Source organism: Somniosus microcephalus, chromosome 9 (assembly GCF_052327205.1).
Source record: "Somniosus microcephalus isolate GS21.2 chromosome 9, FLI_Smic_1.0, whole genome shotgun sequence".
Taxonomy (NCBI): Eukaryota; Metazoa; Chordata; class Chondrichthyes; order Squaliformes; family Somniosidae; genus Somniosus; species Somniosus microcephalus.
In genome coordinates this window covers 212234863-212256492 of record NC_140995.1, presented here as the reverse complement: position 1 = coordinate 212256492, position 21630 = coordinate 212234863, and the positions used below count along the sequence as shown (strand labels likewise).

General features: G+C 46.8%; 1 protein-coding gene across 1 annotated transcript in view; it reads right to left on the bottom strand.

The window, feature by feature from the left end:
• acoxl (acyl-CoA oxidase-like) overlaps nucleotides 1-21630 on the bottom strand; it is a 348406-nt gene that overhangs the window by 111188 nt on the left and 215588 nt on the right. The window contains exon 12 of the mRNA XM_085997863.1: nucleotides 20897-21050. Coding sequence (XP_085853989.1) covers nucleotides 20897-21050 — 154 coding nt within the window. The remainder of the gene's footprint in view (nucleotides 1-20896; nucleotides 21051-21630) is intronic.

The window sequence follows — 21630 nt, the reverse complement described above, 5'->3', positions numbered from 1 at the left end:
TCCCACCCAGCTGGACGACGGTGGAGAGGCGTTGGAGGAGGATGGAGTGGTCAACTGTGTCAAAGTCTGCAGACAGGTCGAGAAGGATAGTTTACCTTTGTCGCAGTTACAAAGGATGTCATTTGTGACTTTGATAAGAGGCATTTCAGTACGGTGGTGGGGCAGAAACCTGATTGGAGGGATTCAAACATGGAGTTCCGGGAAAGATGGGCACGGATTTGGGAGGCGCCAACACGTTCAAGCACTTTGGAGAGGAAAGGGAGGTTGGAGATGGGGCAGTCGGTTGCAAGGACAGAGGGAGTGGGGTGATGATGGCAAATTTGAAGGAGGGGACAATACCCAAGGAGAGAGAACCGTTAACAATGTCAGCTAACATGGGAGCCAGAAAAGAAAGTTGGGTAGTCAGCAGTTAAGTGGGAACAGGGTCGAGGGAGCAGGAAGTGAGTCTAATGGACAAGATTAGCTCGGAGAGGGCATGAGGGGAGATCGGAAAGAAACTGGAGAAAGATGTGAGGTCAGGGCTAGGGAATGGGGGAACCCTTGAGGAAGTTTGGCCCGGTGGGCTAGGGGAAGCAGGGAAGTGGCAGAGGCAGCTGAATGGATGGTCTCAATCTTCGTGACAAAGAAGTCCATGAGCTCCTCACACTTGTTGTTGGAGGTTCTTCAGGTCGCACAGGAGGCCATTCGGCCCATCGAGTCTGCACCGGCTCATTTGAAGAACAATCCAGTAAGTCCCACTCCCCCGCTCTTTCCCCACATCTCTGCATTTTTTTCTACTTCAAGTATTTATCCAATTCCCTTTTGCAGGCTACTATTGAATCTGTTTCCACCGCCCTATCAGGCAGTGAATTCCAAATCCTAACCACTCGTTGAGTAAAAAAGTCTTTCCTCATCTCACTTTTGGTTCTTTTGCCAATCACCTTAAATCTGCGCCCTGTCTCTGGTTATCAACCCATCAGCCATTGGAAACAGTTTCTCTTTATTTACTCTATCTAAACCCTTCATGATTTTAAACACCTCTATCAAATCTCCTACTAGCCTGATCTGCTCTAAGGAGAACAACCCCAGCTTCTCCAGTCTATCCTCGCAACTGTAATCCCTGGAACCATTCTAGTAAATCTCTTCTGTACCCTCTCCAAAGCCTTCACATCCTTCCTAAAGTGTGCGAGTCCAGACAGAATGGTGCAAGGGAATATAGCTCATCTCAAATTGATGCTTTCATATGCAATTTCAACACCTTCCTCCCAGTTCTCTGGTATATCCTGAATACTACAGGAAACTCTCTTTTAACCGGCACCTCAATATCCGGAAATCTCTCTTAACCGGCAAAATTCAGGAGTAGGTTCAGGTAAGTTTTACTATATATTAGTGGCACCGGGGTTCCTGCACCTGTGGCCGTGCAACAGGGACTCCTGGATCTGTGGCCACGTAACCGGGACTCCTGCACAAGTGCCGTGTAACCGGGGCTCCTGCACCTGTGGCCGTGTAACCGGGGCTCTCGTACCTTGGTAAGTATACCTCTCTGTAATCCGGACTTTTTGATCAACCGGCACCACGCCGGTCCCGTCGGTGCAGGATAAAAAAGAGTTTCCTGCATCTTGCGATGCACTCTCAAGTTTAAAAACGGTAAGGAATGAAAGTTAAATACATAAGTAAAGGAATATATTTATATATAAAAAAAAAGGTCACCCATTTATAATTTTTGCAAAATAATGAAAAGAGTCGTTATACTCGATCTCCAAAGCACCGTTAAAAATCCCAATACAAATTGAATTGGACTTCTTCAGTTACTGTAAACCTGATTTATATCCCCACTTGTCATTAACACCTCTATTGTTATAAAACAGTGAATCCTCTGACCCAGTATTTAGAGAAACCTTATTTGTATTTAATTCCCTCTTGAAACAAAATTGTTACCTTTACAAATCATGAGAACTATTGAGATAAGTGGTAGTAACAGCAACAGCCCGATTGTAGATTGTTACATCTGTTTTGTTACAATGTTTCTGGAGGGGCATAGGAGCAACTTCAGAGAAACATGTTGCAGTGTGCCGTCTCCTGATGTCCCAGACAGCCACTGCATATCTTTTTCATTGCATATCCAATTATCTACTCCCGGCTAAAAGGAAATCTGGCACAAGGCTCGCATTGCGTGACTGAACCTGGCTCAAAGTGGCAGCTCCGCTCCGAGGAAGGATGAAAGCAGGAGGAGGGCGAAAATAAGTTAGAGAAGAGAAAAATAGTAAATCACAGGAAGAGTAGGAGGGTATGAAAGAACAGAAAGAGAAGCGTGAGGATGTTAAAGATGATCTGACATTACATAACTTCAATTCAGCTGTTTAATCTGGAGTCAGATTTTGAAATGCAGACCTGTAGAAGTTGTGCGCAAAACTTGACGTGTAAATGGCGGGAGGCTCCGACACCTACAGCTAAATAAGCTGGCTGTCATAGCATTGTTCTTTTGAAATTACAATGCCCGTTACAACTGGCCTCGGCGCCTACGAGAGTGTAACAGAAAGAAAGAAACACAAAAAGGTCAAAGAGTAACAGAAAACCCAAGGAGAGTAACAGAGAGAAAAACAGAAACACAGAAAGAGAGTAAGAGAGAGGAAAAGTGCAGAAAGAAAGGTTGGAGAGTAACAGAAACACAAGAGTAACAGAGAACAAGAAAGGTTGAACATTAGCAGAGATATAGGCACGTGGCAGATGAAATTTAACGCAGAAAAGTGCGGTGATACATTTTAGTAGGACAAGGGCAGCAGGCTCATGGGAACACCACCTCCAAGTTCCCCTCTAAGTCACACACCACCGTCGCTGGGTCAAAATCCTGGAACTCCCTCCCTAACAGCACTGTGGGAGTACCTTCACCACATGGACTGCAGCGGTTCAAGGCGGTGGCCCACCACCACCTTCTCAAGGGCAACTAGGGATGGACAATAAATGCTGGCCTTGCCAGCGACGCCCACATCCCATAAAAAATGAATTAAAAAAAACTTCAGGAGGACATAGACAGGCTGGTGGAGTGGGCAGAGAATGAGCTGAGTAAAGGACATAGCTGAAGAGAGAGAGAGAGACAGACTTGTTTATACTCTAAAAACCCTAAAAACAAGATTGACTTGGTAAACTTGGTTGTTTGAATATAGTTAGGAAGCCCTGCTCTACTCTATAAATAGTGGCTTTATTTTGTACAAAATACGAAGGACTTATACGAAGGCTATATAAATGCAAGTCTTTCTTTTATGATAGACTTATACGAATCCAAAATTCCTTAAGTTTGTGACAAATACTCACAAGATCTTTTTATTTATTTATTGTTAACTTTTATAGTTAATATAACTCATTTATTTTTTCCATTTGATCCTATAAAATTATTTTGTAATGTCCAAAAATAGTAGTATTTCACAAATATTCATCAGTAAGCATACAGTGCATCAAAAATGTCAAACCATGTGGCTCAGTAAAGTCTCCGGCCTGGAGTTTCCGCTCGGTTGCGCTGGTTTTTATGGTGTAATTCAGTCAAAAGCAGAGAAACCAGTGCAATAGGTTGTGGAATTTTAACAGCAAATTGCGTCAGCGCAACTCGGGTCTCTGCGATCTTTTGCGCTGGTTTAAAAAATATCGGGCTAAAATCTGGCCCTGCCCACTAAACTGGCCACCCCCCCCCCCCGGTGAATTAATCACCATGGCGAGTTTCCACTCATTGCGCCTGTTTGCGGGCCTTCGAGGAGGCCCTAACAATTAAGCTGGTTGTTTTGGGTGCGAGGACGCCAATAGGAACGTTTTAAAAGCTTTTGAATGTAAAACCTATTGAGAATCTGACTACCGTACCCCAATATAACTAGCAAATGGTTCTGTATATTTTTGAAGTCATTTTCAGTCATTTGAAATCAGGTTACACACAGGTGACAGTGATTTAATAATGCTCATTTTTTGTCATAAACCCATTTTTATCTGTAATAATTAAACTGTAATAATTAAACCGCCCTGCTGTATGCCTCAGAGGCATGGACCATGTACAGCAGGCACCTCAAAGCACTGGAGAGGTACCACCAACGCTGCCTCCGCAAAATCCTGCAAATCCATTGGCAGGATAGGCGCACCAACGTCAGTGTTCTCGCTCAGGCCAACATCCCCAGCATCGAAGCTTTGACCACGCTCGATCAGCTCCGATGGACGGGTCACATTGTCCGCATGCCCGATACGAGACTCCCAAAACAAGCGCTCTACTCGGAGTTCCGACACGGCAAGAGAGCCCCAGGTGGGCAGAGGAAACGCTTCAAGGACACCCTCAAAGCCTCCTTGAAAAAGTGTAACATCCCCACCGACGCCTGTGAATCCCTGGCCCAAGACCGCACAAAGTGGAGGAGTAGCATCCGGGAAGGCGCCGAACACCTCGAGTCTCTTCGCAGGGAGCAAGCAGAAGCCAAGCGCAGGCAGTGCAAGGAGCGCACGTCAACCCAAGCACCCCACCCACCCGCCCCTTCAACCACCATCTGTCCCACCTGTGACAGAGACTGTAGGTCCCGCATTGGACTCATCAGTCGCCTGAGAACTCATTTTTTAATGTGGAAGCAAGTCATCTTCGGTTCTGCCTAAGAAGGAAAAGAATTAAACTGCAACTAGTTACCACTCTTAAATATAGCAAGGAATATTTTTTAAAGCAAAGTTTGTTTTAAAAAGAATTACCTTTTAAAACTCTGGGCGATTGCACTGGTTCATGGCAGATTTTGCGTTCGGCAATATGCAAACGAGAAAAACAGAAACACATAAAGAGAGTAACAGAAGAGGAAAAATGCAGAAAGAAAGATTGGAGAGTAACAGGAACACAAGAGTAACCGAGAAAACGAAAGGTTGAACATTTAGCAGAGATAATAAGTAGAGAGTAAGAAAGAGAAAATATAGAAAGGGGGGACTCAGTTTAAAGTCCTTACTTCTGGCTTCAGGCTTGAATCATGTTTTATGTCAATGTTGAAAATCAGTCAGTAAACACTTACAATGGAAAAATCCTACCTAACGATGTAAACATTTCCTTTGCCATCACCTTTTGTTAATGAACCAATGAAATCATTCAAACTGCTTTTTGAGAAAATTTTCATCTGGTATTTTTTCCCTCAGTAACTGAAATTTCTAATGTGGGAAACAAGGTATCAAGCAAAACAAAAGAAAATAAATTCACAAGAACATGTAAAATTTACCAATGGAATGCCTTTTGTGTCACTTAATACCTTCACTAAATTTGTTAATTCAAATTTTCAGCCTGTCTCAAAAGCATGAGCTACGATTGGATATTTTCACCTCGCAGCTTTGTTAGGTAATTTTTGTTTGTTTATGGAGATTTACATTTATTAAAGACTGTGTAACTCACTAATAGAGCACTCCTGGCAAACACCGGGCGGGTTTATCAGGAAACTGCGCATCTCCATCCCGTGATTTTCTGTCCATTCATTTTAAGGAGCAGAAAATTTACACGCAAGTGATTTGAGGTAGGAACATAAAGACAAGAACTGATTAATGGTGAGGAAAGTGGTCATTTGCGTCGGAGGGTGCGAAAGGGGGCTGCGGATGTATTGTGGCAAGAGACTGATGGGTGGGAACTTGTTGGTGAAAGGGGTGCCTCCCTCATAAAGCTATTAGACCCTGCTCCCCCTGATACTGCCAAATCCCAGCAACCTCAATACAGCCAAACTCTGACCCCCCCACCCGCCAACTGCTCCAAATGCCCCTCAGTTCAAGTGACTTACACTGCCCCCTCCCCATTCCCAGATCCTGGGACCCCCCCCCCCCCCCACTGCTAGGACTCACAAATCCTTTGACTACATTTCCAGTGCTTCTTGACCCCGGAACTGCCCAATGCTCCAAGATGCTGAGGCGCTCCTCCCTAATGCTGTCAGATCCGCCCCTGTGCTCGCTGACCTACATCGGCTCCCGATTAAGCAATGCCTCGATTTGAAAATTCTCATCCTTGTTTTCAAATCCCTCCATGGCCTCGCCCCTCCCTATCTCTGTAATCTCCTTCAGCCCCACAACCCCCCGAGAGATCTGCGCTCCTCTAATTCTGCCCTCTTGAGCATCCCTGATTATAATCGCTCAACCTTTGGTGGCCGTGCCTTCTGTTGCCTAGGCCCTAAGCTCTGGAATTCCCTCCCTAAACCTCTCCGCCTCTCTACCTCTCTTTTCCTATTTAAGACACCCCTTAAAACCTATCTCTTTGACCAAGCTTTTGGTCATCTGCCTTAATTTCTCGGCTCGGTGTGAAATTTTGGTCTTACAGTTCTCCTGTGCAGTGCATTGGGAAGTTTTACTAAGTTAAAAACACTATATGAATACAAGTTGTTGTTGTTGATGATCCCAGGAGCTGTCGCCTAGTGATCCCAGGTCCTAGATCCTGCCCCAATATTTTTAGAACCTCCCTTTCCAGTGTTCCCAGAACCTTAGGACCACCCCCGCACCCCCACCGCAGTGTTCCAGACTCCTTCAAAATACTGCTCGATTCTAACTCCTAATCGCAGTACTGTCAGTCCCCGAGCCCTCTCCTCACTGGTCCCAAATCCCAGGGCCACACTCAATGCTGATAATACAATTTGGCATTGCACCCAAGTGCTTATAAAATCCTCCATTCACTGCTAGCATTGCCACAGGAGATCTGCTGAGGGGAGGGGAGGCATTGGTGCATTGGTTGTACTCCTTGTACTACTCCCTCCAAAACCTTCTGCTTTCTTGCCATGAATTACCACCCATCTCTTGACTGTACTTTATTTCCCTGCAATTCTAACTGCTTCCCAGTTAGAATTCCCAGTTAGACCACTCCTTCCCAGATGCTTCCCCCATCCCCATCCCTTAAAGTTCTCTCTTAACAAAACTGATGTAGCAACAGCACGCAATCTGAAACTTCAGTCCGGTGAAAAATTGTTATTGCACTATGATAGAATGAATGAACGACGAGTATTTATACAGCGCCTTTCACGACCTCAGGACGTCCCAAAGCGCTTTACAGCCAATGAAGTACTTTTGAAGTGTAGTCGCTGTTGTAATGTAGGAAACGTCGCAGTTAATTTATGCACAGCAAGGTTCCACAACAGCAATGTGATAGTAACCAGAAAATCTGTTTTAGTGATGTTGGTTGAGAGATAAATATTGTCCAGAAGAACTGTTCCCCCTAGGCTGCGCCCCTGCGCAGATCCCTCGAGTCTGCCGCGCACCAGGAGTTGCAGGCCGCGCAGTCCCGCTGGAGCACGCAGGCGCTCTTTTCAATCGCATCCCACAGGGTCGTTCTGTAGGCCTGCAAGAGCGGGCTTCGGTGCCTGGGCGCTGGAACCCGCTACAGGCCTGACGCTGAGTCCTGAGGTACTGAATGTGAGCTCTGTGATTATCCACACCACCATTCCTGCAGCCTTCTGCGCATGCGCGCGGTGTCCCTGAGCCGCGCATTACCCAACAGTTGCGGCCTTGCAGCGTGGCCACATTTTCTTCAGCCCCGTGGGAGAAATGGATTCGCTGCTGGCGGGAGAGAGGAGAGGGTATCGAAAAGGGAGGGGGAGAGAGAGAGACTGGGGGGAAGGGAGGAGGGAGAGAGAGACTGTGGGGGAGAGAGAGAGAGACTGGGGGAAGGGGGGAGGGAGAGAGAGAGAGAGAGACTGGGGGGAGTGAGAGAGAGCAAGAGGCTGAGGGGGGGAGAGAGAGAGAGACTGAGGGAGGGAGAGAGAGAGAGACTGAGGGGGAGAGAGAGAGACTGAGGGAGGGAGAGAGAGAGACTGAGGGAGGGGGAGAGAGAGAGACTGAGGGAGGGGGAGAGAGAGAGACTGAGGGAGGGAGAGAGAGAGACTACAGATGCAGTCGCACCCGTACGACCAGATTTAGGAACAGCTTCTTTCTCAGGGCTGTCATCCTACTGAACTCCACAAATAAACTCTAAAGCCTGCACATCTGCCAATGCACTTTATTATGGTTATGTTTATAGAGTCATAGAGTTTTACAGCACAGAAAGAGGCCCTTCGGCCCATCGTGTCTGCGCCGCCCATCCATCCCTGTCCAGTCTAATCCCATTTTCCAGCATTTGGTCCATAGCCTTGTATGCAATGGCATTTCAAGTGCTCATCCAAATGCTTCTTGAATGTTGTGAGGGTTCCTGCCTCTACCACCCTTTCAGGCATTGAGTTCCACATTCCAACCACCCTCTGGGTGAAAAAGTTCCTCCTCAAATCCCCTCTAAATCTCCTGCCCCTTACCCTGAATCTATGCCCCCTTGTTATTGACCCCCCCACTAAGGGGAAAAGTTCCTCTTTATCTACCCTATCTATGCCCCTCATCATTTTGTACACCTCAATCAGGTCCCCCCTCAGCCTTCTCTGCTCCAAGGAAAACAACCCCAGCCTGTCCAGCCTCTCTTCATAGCTGAGGCGCTCCATCCCAGGTAACATCCTGGTGAATCTTCTCTGCACCCTCTCCAAAGCAATCACATCCTTCCTATAGTGAGGCGACCAGAACTGCACACAGTACTCCAGCTGTGGCCTCACCAGCGTTTTGTACAGCTCCATCATAACCTCCCTGCTCTTATATTCTATGCCTCGGCTAATGAAGGCAAGTATCCCATATGCCTTTTTAACCACCTTATCTACCTGCTCCGCTGCCTTCAGGGATCTATGTACATGTACACCAAGGTCCCTCTGACCCTCTGTACTTCCTAGGGTCCTACCACTCATTGTGTATTCCCTTGCCTTATTTGTCCATCCAAAATGCATCACCTCGCACTTTTCAGGGTTAAATTCCATTTGCCACTTTTCCGCCCATCTGACCAACCCGTTTATATCGTCCTGTAGCCGGAGGCTTTCCTCCTCGCAATTTACCACCCCACCAATTTTCGTGTCATCTGCGAACTTACTGATCATACCTTTTACATTCTCATCCAAATCATTTATGTAGATCACGAACAACAAGGGACCCAGCACCGATCCCTGAGGTACCCCACTGGACACAGGCTTCCAGTCACAAAAGCAACCTTCAACCATCACCCTCTGCCTCCTGCCACTCAGCCAGTTTAGGATCCAACGCGCCAAGGCACCCTGGATCCCATGGGCTCTTACCTTCTTAACCAGTCTCCTATGCGGGACTTTGTCAAAAGCTTTACTGAAGTCCATGTAAACCACATCCACAGCATTTCCCTCATCCACCCCCCTAGTCACCCCCTCGAAAAATTCGATCAGATTTGTCAGACATGATTTACCCTTGACAAAGCCATGCTGACTATCCCCGATTAATCCTTGCCTCTCCAAGTGGAGATTAATTTTGTCCCTCAGAATTTTTTCCAATAATTTCCCCACCACAGATGTTAGACTCACTGGCCTGTAATTCCCTGGTTTATCCCTGCTACCCTTCTTGAATAATGGTACTACGTTAGCTGTTCTCCAGTCCTCTGGTACATCCCCTGTGGCCAGAGAGGTTCTGAAAATTAGTGTCAGAGCCCCTGCAATCTCCTCCTTTGCCTCCCACAGCAGCCTGGGATACATCTCGTCTGGGCCTGGGGATTTATCCACTTTTTGGCCTGCTAAAACCGCTAGCACCTCCTCCCTCTCGATGCTAATATGTTCAAGTATGTCACAGTCCCCTTGCCCGATTTCTATGTCTGCATCGTCTTTCTCCATAGTGAACACAGATGCAAAAAATTCATTTAAAACCCCGCCTACATCCTCTGGCTCTACACACAGATTGCCACTTTGGTCCCTAATGGGCCCTACCCTTTCCCTGGTTATCCTCTTGCCCTTAATATACTTATAAAACATCTTAGGATTTTCCTTTATTTTGCTCGCCAGTGTTATTTCATGGCCCCTCCTCGCCCTCCTAATTTCTTTTTTAAGTATGCCCCTGCACTTTTTATACTCCTCTAGGGCTTCCTCCGTCTTTAGTCTTTTGTAACTGCCAAAAGCCCCCCTTTTATTTCTAATGCATTTTTGTATATCCCTTGTCATCCAAGGTTCCCTTTGCTTGTTGGTCCCACCCTTGACCTTTACAGGAACATGTTGGCGTTGTACTCTCTCTATTTCCCTTCTGAAAGTCTCCCACTGTTTTGATGTGGATTTTCCTATAAGCAGCTGCTCCCAGTCCACTTTGGCCAGATCCTGCCTTATCATATTAAAATCGGCCTTCCCCCAATTTAGAACCCTTATTTCCGGGCCGTCTTTGTCTTTTTCCATGACCACCTTAAATCTCACCGAATTATGGTCACTGTCGCCAAAATGCTCCCCTACTGACACTTCCACCACTTGCCCGGCTACATTCCCCATTATGTTAATGTATTACAAGCCAAATGTATGTTGAATGTTTAAATGTCTTAATCTAAATGTACACTCTCAGGAGCCGCAAGCCTACATTTCGTTGCACTGCACTTGTGCACTAACAATGACAATAAAAGTTGATTTGATTTGATTTGATTTTGAGAGAGACTGAGGGAGGGAGAGAGAGAGAGAGACAGAGACTGGGGAGAGAGAGAGAGACAGGGGAGATAGAGACTAGGGTAGGGAGGGAGAGAGAAAGACTTGGGGGGGGAGAGAGAGACTGGAGAGAGAGAGACTGGAGAGAGAGAGAGAGAGACTGGGGGAGAGAGAGAGACTGGAGGAGAGGAAAAGAGATGGGGGAGAGAGGGACTGGGGGAGAGAGATTCCCTGTGCTTCTTACAATAGCGGTAAAAAAAAAGTTTAACATCCACCAACAGGGCCTCATTTAATCGTCCCTTCTAAATCCTGCAGGCAGTTATCACTCCGGGTTACACTGAGCTGGGACACTAAGGGCATTCAATTAATTGCGAACAGGTTAGTGGAGCTGCTGTCTAATATGGACACCTTCATTATCACATGAACACAAATGGGAATGCATTGTCAAGAAGCATTTCCCCTAAGAGGGAAATAAATCTGCTCATTTTTCAACATTGACAGGATTACAAATTTTTTTTTAAATGGGAGGAAAGCTCTCTCCTAAATTGACACTGCTTCTCATTTTGCTCTGACGTTCTTTGCAGAGAGAGACAGCGAAACAAAGAGAGAGAGAGACATGGAGAGAGAGAGAGACAGGGACAGGGAGAGAGAGAGAGAGGGACAGGGGGAGAGAGAGAGGGACAGGGGGAGAGAGAGAGGGACAGGGAGAGAGAGGGACAGGGGGAGAGAGAGAGGGACAGGGGGAGAGAGAGGGACAGAGAGAGAGAGAGAGAGAGTGACAGGGAGAGAGAGAGAGTGACAGGGAGAGAGAGAGAGGGACAGGGAGAGAGAGGGACAGGGGGAGAGAGAGAGGGACAGGGGGAGAGAGAGGGACAGAGAGAGAGAGAGAGAGAGTGACAGGGAGAGAGCGAGAGGGACAGGGAGAGAGAGAGGGACAGGGAGAGAGAGAGAGGGACAGGGAGAGAGAGACAGGGACAGGGAGAGAGAGAGAGGGACAGGGAGAGAGAGAGAGGGACAGGGAGAGAGAGAGAGAGGGACAGGGAGAGAGAGAGAGGGACAGGGAGAGAGAGAGAGAGGGACAGGGAGAGAGAGGGACAGGGAGAGAGAGGGACAGGGAGAGAGAGAGAGGGACAGGGAGAGAGAGAGGGACAGGGACAGAGAGACAGTGTAGTGTATGTACCTTTAAGAGGAACTATGTTTTTGAAGCCCCTGTATACTGTAGTACCAGTAGTGACCACTCGGGTATATAAGCCTGTGTAGCGTCTTGTGCAGTTAGTTCACCTCCAGACTTTGTTCAGTAAACACTTGTTAAATCAACTCCTGCATTCCGTGTCTCCATTAACACACGGATCTAACAGTGGCGACGAGTTAGAAACGAACTTACCTGCAATTCGGCAGCACCTCAAGGGGATCGATTCCTCAGACGAAGGTCGAAGCCAGAAGCAAGAAAAAAAAAACTGTGGTTTCACCAGCTAAACGGGCTGGTGGCAGGTGGTGCACTGATCCTTCCTGGGCTGCGGCGGGCTAGAGCTCGATCGGGTGGCTCTGCAACGGGGCCGGGCAGCGAGTCGGGAAGCAGAAGCAAAGAGAGAGGGTGGAGCACTCAGGGCGCAGCCGGTGCTGCAAAGCAGGGCGGCGTTCGGACCGAGCAGAGGGAGGGGAAAGTCCCAGAGGGTCCGCTCCACGACGGGAACGGTTCTCCAAGTAACGGAGAAACTATTGAAGCGATATATATAAAAAAAAATAGAAATACCGCGAAAAGCTGCAGGTCGCAATGGGAACTGCGGAGAACAGCGTTGGCAGCAGCGGCGGGAAAGCGCGGGAGGCGCCATCTTAACTCGACGGGGAAGAAAGAAAAGCGCGGGAGGCGCCATTTTGATCCATCGGGGACGGAGGAAAAGCGCGGGAAGCGCCATTTTAGATTTTCAAGATGCCGAAGACTGGCAATATTACTGCTTTCGATAGTGATATAGAAGATTGGACCACATATGTGGAAAGAGTGGAGGTATATTGCAAGGCGAATGAAGTAGCGGATGATAAAAAGGCATCGGTACTTCTAAATCTGATGGGCGCAAGGACATACGGGCTGTTACGAAACTTGATCACTCCAGCCAAACCGATGGACAAGAATTTTAAGGAGATTGTTGACACCTTACAGGAGCACTTAAACCCAACACCGCTGCTGATAGCGGAACGATTCAAATTCTTCAGGAGGAATCAGCACAAGAATGAAAGTAACGCTGATTACCTCACCGAATTACGAAAGCCAATTCGGGGCAGGACTGGCAGATTCTCTATGAGACAAATTCGTCTGCGGTCTCCTATGCGAAGGAACACAGAAAAGACTACTTTCTGAGAAAGATTTGACACTGGACAAGGCTTTCAGTGTGGCTGTATCATACGAAGCAGCAGCAAGAGGAGCTGCAGAGATACAGCAAAAGCCACAGGACTTCGGCACCCATGAAATGACACAGGGTTTCGAGAGATGTTATCGCTGCAGCAGATCCACCCATGACCAGAAGGACTGCTGGTTCAAGGACAAAGCATGCAGGCAATGCGGAAAGATGGGACACATTGCACGTGTATGCAGATCTGGAAAGAAATCCGCTGACAGTAAAAAGGTCAATAACGAAAAGTACAGAAAGGTACAAATGATGACGGACAGTAGCTCCGAAGACCAGAAGAGCAATAGCGACTCCGGAAAGAGACTAAGCTGTCTCAAATTACATAATGTAATTGCCAAAGAAGATTACCAGACCATTTGGGTTACCCTCACGATAGCGGGGTCCCCAGTCAAAATGGAGCTAGATACAGGATCAGCTCTGACCGTCATGAGTCGACGGGATTACGAGTGGCTATTTCCGCATATACCTTTGAAAGACACATCCATTATCTTGAAGACATATACGGGGCAGAAAGTATACCCCAGAGGGAAAATAAGGGTGCCTGTTGTATACAACGGCAAGGAAATACAGAAGTTGTATTTATACGTTCTGCAAGATGGTGGTCCACCGTTGTTGGGACGTGAATGGATCAGAAAGATACGTTTAGACTGGCACTCCATTCAGGCGCTGACGGTCACCAGTAAGAAAAAAAACGATGATGACGTCATACCTGGACGATTAAAAGAAATCTTGGCTAACGCCAAAGAAGTGTTTCAACAGGAACTAGGAACCCTGAAAGGCGCCACCGCCTCAATAAAAGTGGAAGATGCGGCAATTCCCAAGTTTTTTAAGGCAAGGCTGGTGCCATACGCAATTCGTCCAGCCGTCGAGGCAGAGCTGGAGAATTTGGAAAAAGCAGGCGTGTTATCCAAGGTAGATTGGAGCGAGTGGACAACACCCATCGTCCCGGTCATGAAGAAAACATTGAATAATGATAAATCTGAAGAACAGAGAAAAGTTCGCATCTGTGGGAACTTCAAGGTGACTGTAAACCCGGTTCTTCACACGGTACAGCATCCTCTTCCGAGGATATAAGATATTTTCACCTCACTATCCGGAGGGAAACGTTTACCAAAATTGACTTAGCACAGGCATATCTACAGATGGAGGTTGAGGAGGCCTCTAAAAAGTATCTCACGATAAACACACACAAAGGTCTGTACCAGTAAAATTGACTGGTTTTCGGAGTGGCATCAGCTCCGGCTATCTGGCAAAGAGCTATGGAGCAAGTCCTGCAAGGGATTCCGGGGACTCAATGCTACCTAGACGACATCCTTGTAACAGGAGAAAATGACAACGAGCACCTTGCCAACTTGGAGCAGGTGCTCACGAGGCTGAGAGAACGGGGCCTACGAGCAAATCGCCCCAAGTGCGAATTTTTCCAGAAACAAATATCATATTGTGGCCATGTCATTAACGAAGAAGGGTTGCATAAGTCACCTGAAAAAATTGAAGCGGTCGTAAAGGCCCCAGCGCCTGAAAATGTCTCACAATTAAGGTCGTTCCTGGGATTAGTAAATTACTATCATAAATTTTTACCAAACTTGTCGACGGTTCTGCACCCTCTTAACGCACTGCTACAAACGGGAGTAGTTTGGAAATGGAGCGAAGACTGTAAACGTGCCTTCCATAAATGCAAAGGCTTGATCACGTCCAGGGAAGTGTTGGCTCATTACAACCCATCACTGCCAATCAGACTGGCGTGCGATGCATCCCCTTACGGCGTGGGAGCGGTATTATCGCATAGATTCCCTGATGGCTCGGAGCGGCCGATAGCTTTTGCGTCATGCTCATTGAACTCAGCTGAGCGTAACTATGCCCAGATCAACAGGGAGGCACTCAGCCTGGTATGGGGGGTGAAGAAATTCAACCATTACCTACACAGACAAAAATTTACCTTGTTGACTGACCATCAAGCCCTCGTCTCCATATTCAACCCTAAAAAGGGCGTTCCCATTATGACAGCGCAAAGGCTACAGAGGTGGTCCCTTTTTCTAGGGGCACACCAATATGACATAGAATACAAAGGAACAAAACAGCATGGAAATGCTGACGGGTTATCGCGCCTACCGTTGCCAACGGTGGAAGAGGCGCCTACAGTGGACCCAGTGGAGATGTTCCACTCGACCATAGTGGAATGTCTACCGGTGACAAATTCTACCATTGAAAAGGAAACGCGAAATGACCCGACTCTCTCACGAGTCTACGATTTAACGGTGAAGGGATGGCCAGCACATGGCGAACCACTGTTGCCAGCATTCTCGCAAAGAAGAGAACAGCTGTCAGTGTGCCGAGGAACCTTGATGTGTGGATCCAGAGTGGTGATTCCACCCAAACTCAAGGATAGAGTGCTAAAGGAGCTTCATGAGGGGCATCTGGGTGGAGTGAAAATGAAGAACTTAGCCAGAGCGTTTGTGTGGTGGCCAGGTATCGATGGAGACATGAAAGAAATGACCAAGAGCTGTCTAGGATGCCAGAAGGTCCAAAACGCCCCACCACAAGCCCCTCTACATCCATGGGAGTGGCCCACATCTCCCTGGCAAAGGGTACATATCGACTTTGCTGGTCCATTTATGGACTCAATGTTCTTAATCGCGGTGGATGCACACTCCAAGTGGCCGGAGGTAATAAAGATGTCCTCCACCACCACGGAAAAAACCATCACAGTATTAAGGACCATATTCGCCAGGAATGGGCTGCCTGAGCAGATCTGTTCTGATAATGGACCGCAATTTGTATCCGAAGAATTCAGGAAGTTCTTAAAAAACAATGGGGTTAAGCACTACACGTCCGCCCCATACCATCCCCGCCACCAATGGATTGGCTGAAAGGTTTGTCCAGACCTTCAAGAAGGCCATAAAGGCCATGGGTAATGAAGACATAAATCTACAATATAAGGTAGATAACTTCTTGTTTGCGTACAGGAATGCAACACATGTGGTTACAAACCAAACCCCCGCCATGATGTTTTTCAATAGAAGCCTAAGATGCTGGCTGGATTTGGTCAAGCCAAACGTCAGAAGGGACGTAGAGAACCGGCAATTTCAAAGCATGAATGAAAGGCCAACTAGAACCTTCCAGATAGGTCAACCAGTTTTGGTCCGGGACCACCGTACCGAGAAATGGCAGCCTGGAACTATTTGCACACGACTAGGACCGCTGATGTATACCGTGGACATTGGAGAAAGCATAATAAGGTGCCATGCTGACCAGATCATAGAGTCATCCGAAAAAGGACAACCTACACCACAACTCTATACGCCTAGTGATGAAGCAGAGATACCCATAGTATCTACCTCCGATCCGGTGATACTGGAACCAGATGAACCCGACACTGGCATTGAAGCCGAATCGACCTTGCCAAAAGAACCTACTACACCACCGAGGCGTTATCCGGACCGAGTCAGGAAGCCTCCAGAGAGACTGAATTTGTAATTGATTAACTTCAGCAAATGTGTATATTATTGTTCTTGTAAAAATGTTATTTAATGATTACTTAAAATGTTATGTACTATTTGTCTAAAAGGGGAGGAATTGTAGTGTATGTACCTTTAAGAGGAACTACGTTTTTGAAGCCCCTGTATACTGTAGTACCAGTAGTGACCACTCGGGTATATAAGCCTGTGTAGCGTCTTGTGTAGTTAGTTCACCTCCAGACTTTGTTCAGTAAACACTTGTTAAATCAACTCCTGCATTCCGTGTCTCCATTAACACACGGATCTAACAGACAGGGACAGAGAGAGAGAGAGAGGGACAGGGAGAGAGAGAGAGGGACAGGGAGAGAGAGAGAGGGACAGGGAGAGAGAGAGCGGGACAGGGAGAGAGAGACAGGGAGAGAGAGAGAGGGACAGGGAGAGAGAGAGAGAGACAGGGAGAGAGAGAGAGGGACAGGGAGAGAGAGAGAGAGAGACAGGGAGAGAGAGACAGGGAGAGGGGGACAGGGAGAGAGAGAGAGAGAGACAGGGAGAGAGACAGGGACACAGAGGCAGGGACAGGGAGAGACAGGGAGAGAGAGACGGAGAGAGAGAGAGGGAGAGAGAGACAGGGGCAGGGAGAGAGAGGGACAGGGAGAGAGAGAGAGGGACAGGGAGAGAGAGGGACAGGGAGAGAGAGAGGGACAGGGAGAGAGCGAGAGGGACAGCGAGAGAGAGGGAGAGAGAGACAGGGACGGAGAGAGAGAGAGAGACAGGGACAGGGACAGAGAGAGAGGGACAGCGAGAGAGAGAGCGAGAAGGGCGAGGGTCCAGGCGGGTGTGTGTAGTCCGTTCGCGGGGACTGAGCAACGGCCGCACTTTGAAACAACACAGATGGAGGCGCAGCACTTGTACAATGGCCGCTGGAAGGAGGCTAGCGCAATTTTTAGGCCCACGGTGACATTTTTTAAAATTCAGAAAATTGTTTAAAGCCGAAAAAAAATAGGGGAAAGTGATGTTGAATGTCCTGCGGTAAGTTCCAGTTAAGTTTTGCCATTTTTGAAAGAGTTTATCAGGGTTATTTAATCATGTTACGAAAGAGGGGGAAAAGTTTGTACCTCAGAGTCTGTGAGAGATGGAGGGAACGGCAGCAGAAAAGAGGAAACAACTTCTCCAAAACTGATCCCAACTCATCACCAGGCTGGGGATAGATAACCTGACCGCCTTCTTAGGAAGTTTAACCACTTTATTCACTTTCTCATTGGAGCTCCGTTGGATTAAGAGTTTATTTTATTATTTTTAGTTGTATGTTAACGACAGCATTGAAGAGGGAAAGAAAAAACTTGGAGCAACTTCTTCTGTCAAAGCGCAATGAGACTTGAAAGATTTAAAGATTTTTAATGAACTTTTCACAAAAAATGGAGTGTTGAAAACACTTTACCCCCCCCCCCCCCCCAAGTTTCGATTCTGAAGAAACAAGCAAAATCAATTTCCCCTCATCTAACAAGTTCCAACCAGGTCTTGAAGTCCAAATGCTTTAAAGAGGCTCTGATTGCTTAAAACGTTTTAAAATTGAAATTTCTCACATTTGATTTGAATGATCGACGGAAGTGAGTAGCTTTACACCAACATGCAACCATGCTGTTGAGGAGGGGGAGGGCAGGGGAGGAGTTACATATTACTTTTTATTTACTTTTTAAAATATCATTAAGACTTTTAGGTAGAGAACCAAAAAGGGAAAAACACAAACCATTTTATATTGTCTGTCGTTCTATAGTCCGAACAAGTCCCAGGAATGATGTAAATATAGATTTCCTCTTAAGCGTTTAGTGCGGTGTTAATAGTAACAAGAATTAAGTAATGATAAAAATTGCAGGAACGTAATTTAGAAGAAACCACTATTTGTTTATTGAGAAAAATACAGATAATGTACAATTTCAATTTGGTATAAATGTTTGAAATAGGAGATTAAAATTGAGAGTGCAATGAAGTTTGTTTCCCACTATTTAATTGCGAAGTACGTAAAATAATTCAACACTTTTCGTGATAAAAGCAGGGATTAATATGTGGAGAATGTTTGAGAAAAATATTAGAAGCGAAATTCATAAATTAACATCTTTACGTCATCATATTAGCAAACGTTTCCAAGTCAGTCTAATTGTTCTCCTGTCCTGGAAGAAAGATGAATGTTTATTTCTGTTAAATCATAGCTTTTCTGCTCTTTGCTTTTAATACGGTACGCAAATTGTGTCTGTGTTTTTCTGCACTTGTGAATAAGTGCTGCATTTCTGACATGTTACATGGGGGCGTGCTGGTTCAAGAAGACAATGTTTATTAATGGAGAGATTGAAGTTGAAAATACGGATACCCGTTCTTGTTCAATTGTTCAATTCTTTTAATACTGTGAACTAAAGAACTACAACACTTTGGGCTAAAGATTCAGTGGAAGTCTCGCCCCAAACGGAAGCGGGGCGCTGCTTGAGGCACCCCACGTCCGTCTTGGGGCGCTGATACTGAATATCGCAGCGCTACAGGCTAACGCCGCACCAGCGCGATCTGAGATTGCGAGTGCCGGCAAAAGAGCCCGGCACTGAGGAGAAGTGGCCGGCTCTTGGACACAGCCGGCACTGCCCGGGGGGGGGGGGGGGGGGGGGGGGGGGAGGGGCTCAGGAGGCGGGGGATGGTGGCGCGAGGAGGTGCTGGCAAGCGGCCAGCAAAAAAAAAAGGCCGCCCCGCAGCTCCCTTTAATTAGCGCCACTACCGCCACAGGTAGGCCCCCCTGAACCGGTGCAATCGTTACAGCGGGGGGCGCGACCAAATATCGCGATCGGGCGGTAGCGGGGTGCTGCGCACACTGATGACGTCATTGGTGGCGGCGCAGCGCTACAGGCTAACGCCGCCATTAGCGCCTTGCTAAATTTCGCGGGAGGCGTGGCCAGTGGCACTAAAACCACTAAGGGCCCTCTTTAGGTGCTAACTGGTGGCGCAGCCCACCGAATTTCTAGGCCTTTATATTTGTTGGTTGTCTGGTTGCATTGTGATTAATATTCTAATTACTTATGTGGACGTACAGCACGTCAGCGCCATAGGAAAGCCGCTGCTCCTGCTGCTTGTGCAGCCACTGCTATAGTGACATGAGGGATGGGCTAACACGTTGAAAACTTTAAAATTAATACAAATTGCACAAATAGTTATGCCTCTTTCAGCTCAACCTTGGGCTTTTGGATTGTCGATGCATAATCATGTAACTGAGTGACGTTTCTGAAGTGTTAATGCATTATTATGCAGTTCTTTTATATCCCAGTCATTTCTGACAAGTAATTTTTAAAAAAAATAACCGTTTGAGGTGATGGGGAGGGGGTGAGGTGATGGGGAGGGGCTGGAGCGCTTCAGCTATGAAGAGAGGCTGGACAGGCTGGGGTTGTTTTCCTTAGAGCAGAGAAGACTGAGGTGTACAAAATTATGAGGGACACAGATAGGGTAGATAGAAAGGAACTTTTCCCCTTAGTAGAGGGGTCAATAACCAGGGGGCATAGTTTCAAGGTAAGGGGCAGGGGGTTTAGAGGGGATTTGAGGAAAAGCTTTTCACCCAGAGGGTGGTTGGAATCTGGAACTCACTGCCTGAAAGGGTGGTAGAGGCAGGAACCCTCACAACATTCAAGAAGCATTTAGATGAGCACTTGAAACGCCATAGCATACAAGGCTACGGACCAAGTGCTGGAAAATGGGATTAGAATAGATAGGGCTTGATGGCTGGCGCGGACACGATGGGCCGAAGGTCCTCTTTCTGTGCTGTATAACTCTATGACAAACTAAAAATTTTAATTAATTCTACCATAAACAAACGCAGAATGGTCATGTAAATGACAAATAAATTTCAATATAGATGAGTGTGAGGTGGTGCATTTTGGTAGGAGGAATAAGGAGGCCACGTACTCCTTGGAAAATAAGAATCTAAATGGGGTAAAGGTGCAAAGAGATCTTGGGGTATAGCTTCACAAATCATTAAAAGTAGCAACGCAGGTTAAAAAAGCCGTAAAATTGCAAATAAAACACTGGGGTTCATTTCTAGAGGAATAGAATTCAAAAGCAGAGAAGTTATGTTAAACCTGTATCGAACCTTTTCTAACTGTCTCATGATTTGAGATGGTGGGGTGGCAATATGGCATTACTGTATATATGCTTTTAAGAGGTTGCTGTTGTAAAAGTTGTTGTTGTGAAATTTGCCCACGGACGAAAAGGTCGCACTTAAAGGAGTTTATGGCCCGCTCAGTACAAAGAAAAATTAGAGGGAACATTGACCAGGACACCGGGGATAACTCCCCTGCTCTTCTTCGAAATTGTGCCATGGGATCTTTTATGCCCACCAAAAAAGGGCAGACAGAGCCACGGATTAACATTTCACCCGAAAGATGACACCACCATCAATGCAGCACTCCCTCAGTACTGCACTAAAGTGTCAAAGCCTAGATTTTGTGCTCAAGTTTCTGGACTACAGACACCGTATAAGAGATGTTCTAGTGCTGAAAAGTACTTTCCTCAGTTCGGGTTTCAAGAGCTGACCATGTCCTTTTAGCACACTTTGAAAGGAATAGTTTCCATACGATTTACTCACCATGCCGCCAGTGCACTCTCTACAATCTTGCAAACAGGCTAGATTTTCCCAGGTGCTGTAAGCTTTCAGCCCTGCTACCAATGCCTGCAAAGAGCGATTATTGACCAGGTTCCTGCCTTGGTACATATCTTCATCCAATATCTCTCCTGCATACCTGTGAGGATAAAAAAACACACAAAACCAACTTTGAGACCTCCACAAATGAGAGGCATAACACAATAATACAACGTAATATTTACGAATAAAAGGATCATTTTTTAAACAGCCCTATAATCAGCTCCAGCATCCACAGGGTTAGAAAAGGGGAAAATATAAACGGCCAAGTTTCCTGCCAAGAGACAGGTGCAACTACTGAGTGGGATGATGACGGAGCAGGGGTGGGGGTGGGGGGAACCGTCCCTCTCTAATGTTTTTGACGTGTGTTTTATGTTCCAGATCTTGGAATTGCCCCTTATTCCCCTCGCTCCCACCCCCTTTATATGTGGCTGTACGTCTCAACTGAAGCGCCAACACTGTGGGGTGTCACCTCTAGCGGTCCGCTGATGAAGCTCAAGAGTTAAGGGAGCAAAATCAGGGTTTAAAGGCCGTCAAGCCTGGGGCTTGAATTCAGGCCTTCTGACTGGGAATTCGGGGTTACAGACTCCACCATTGGAGTTGTAGTAGAAAACCATAAAACCTTAAAACACAGAATGAGGTCATTCAGCCCATCATGCCAGTGCCGGCTCTTGGTAAGC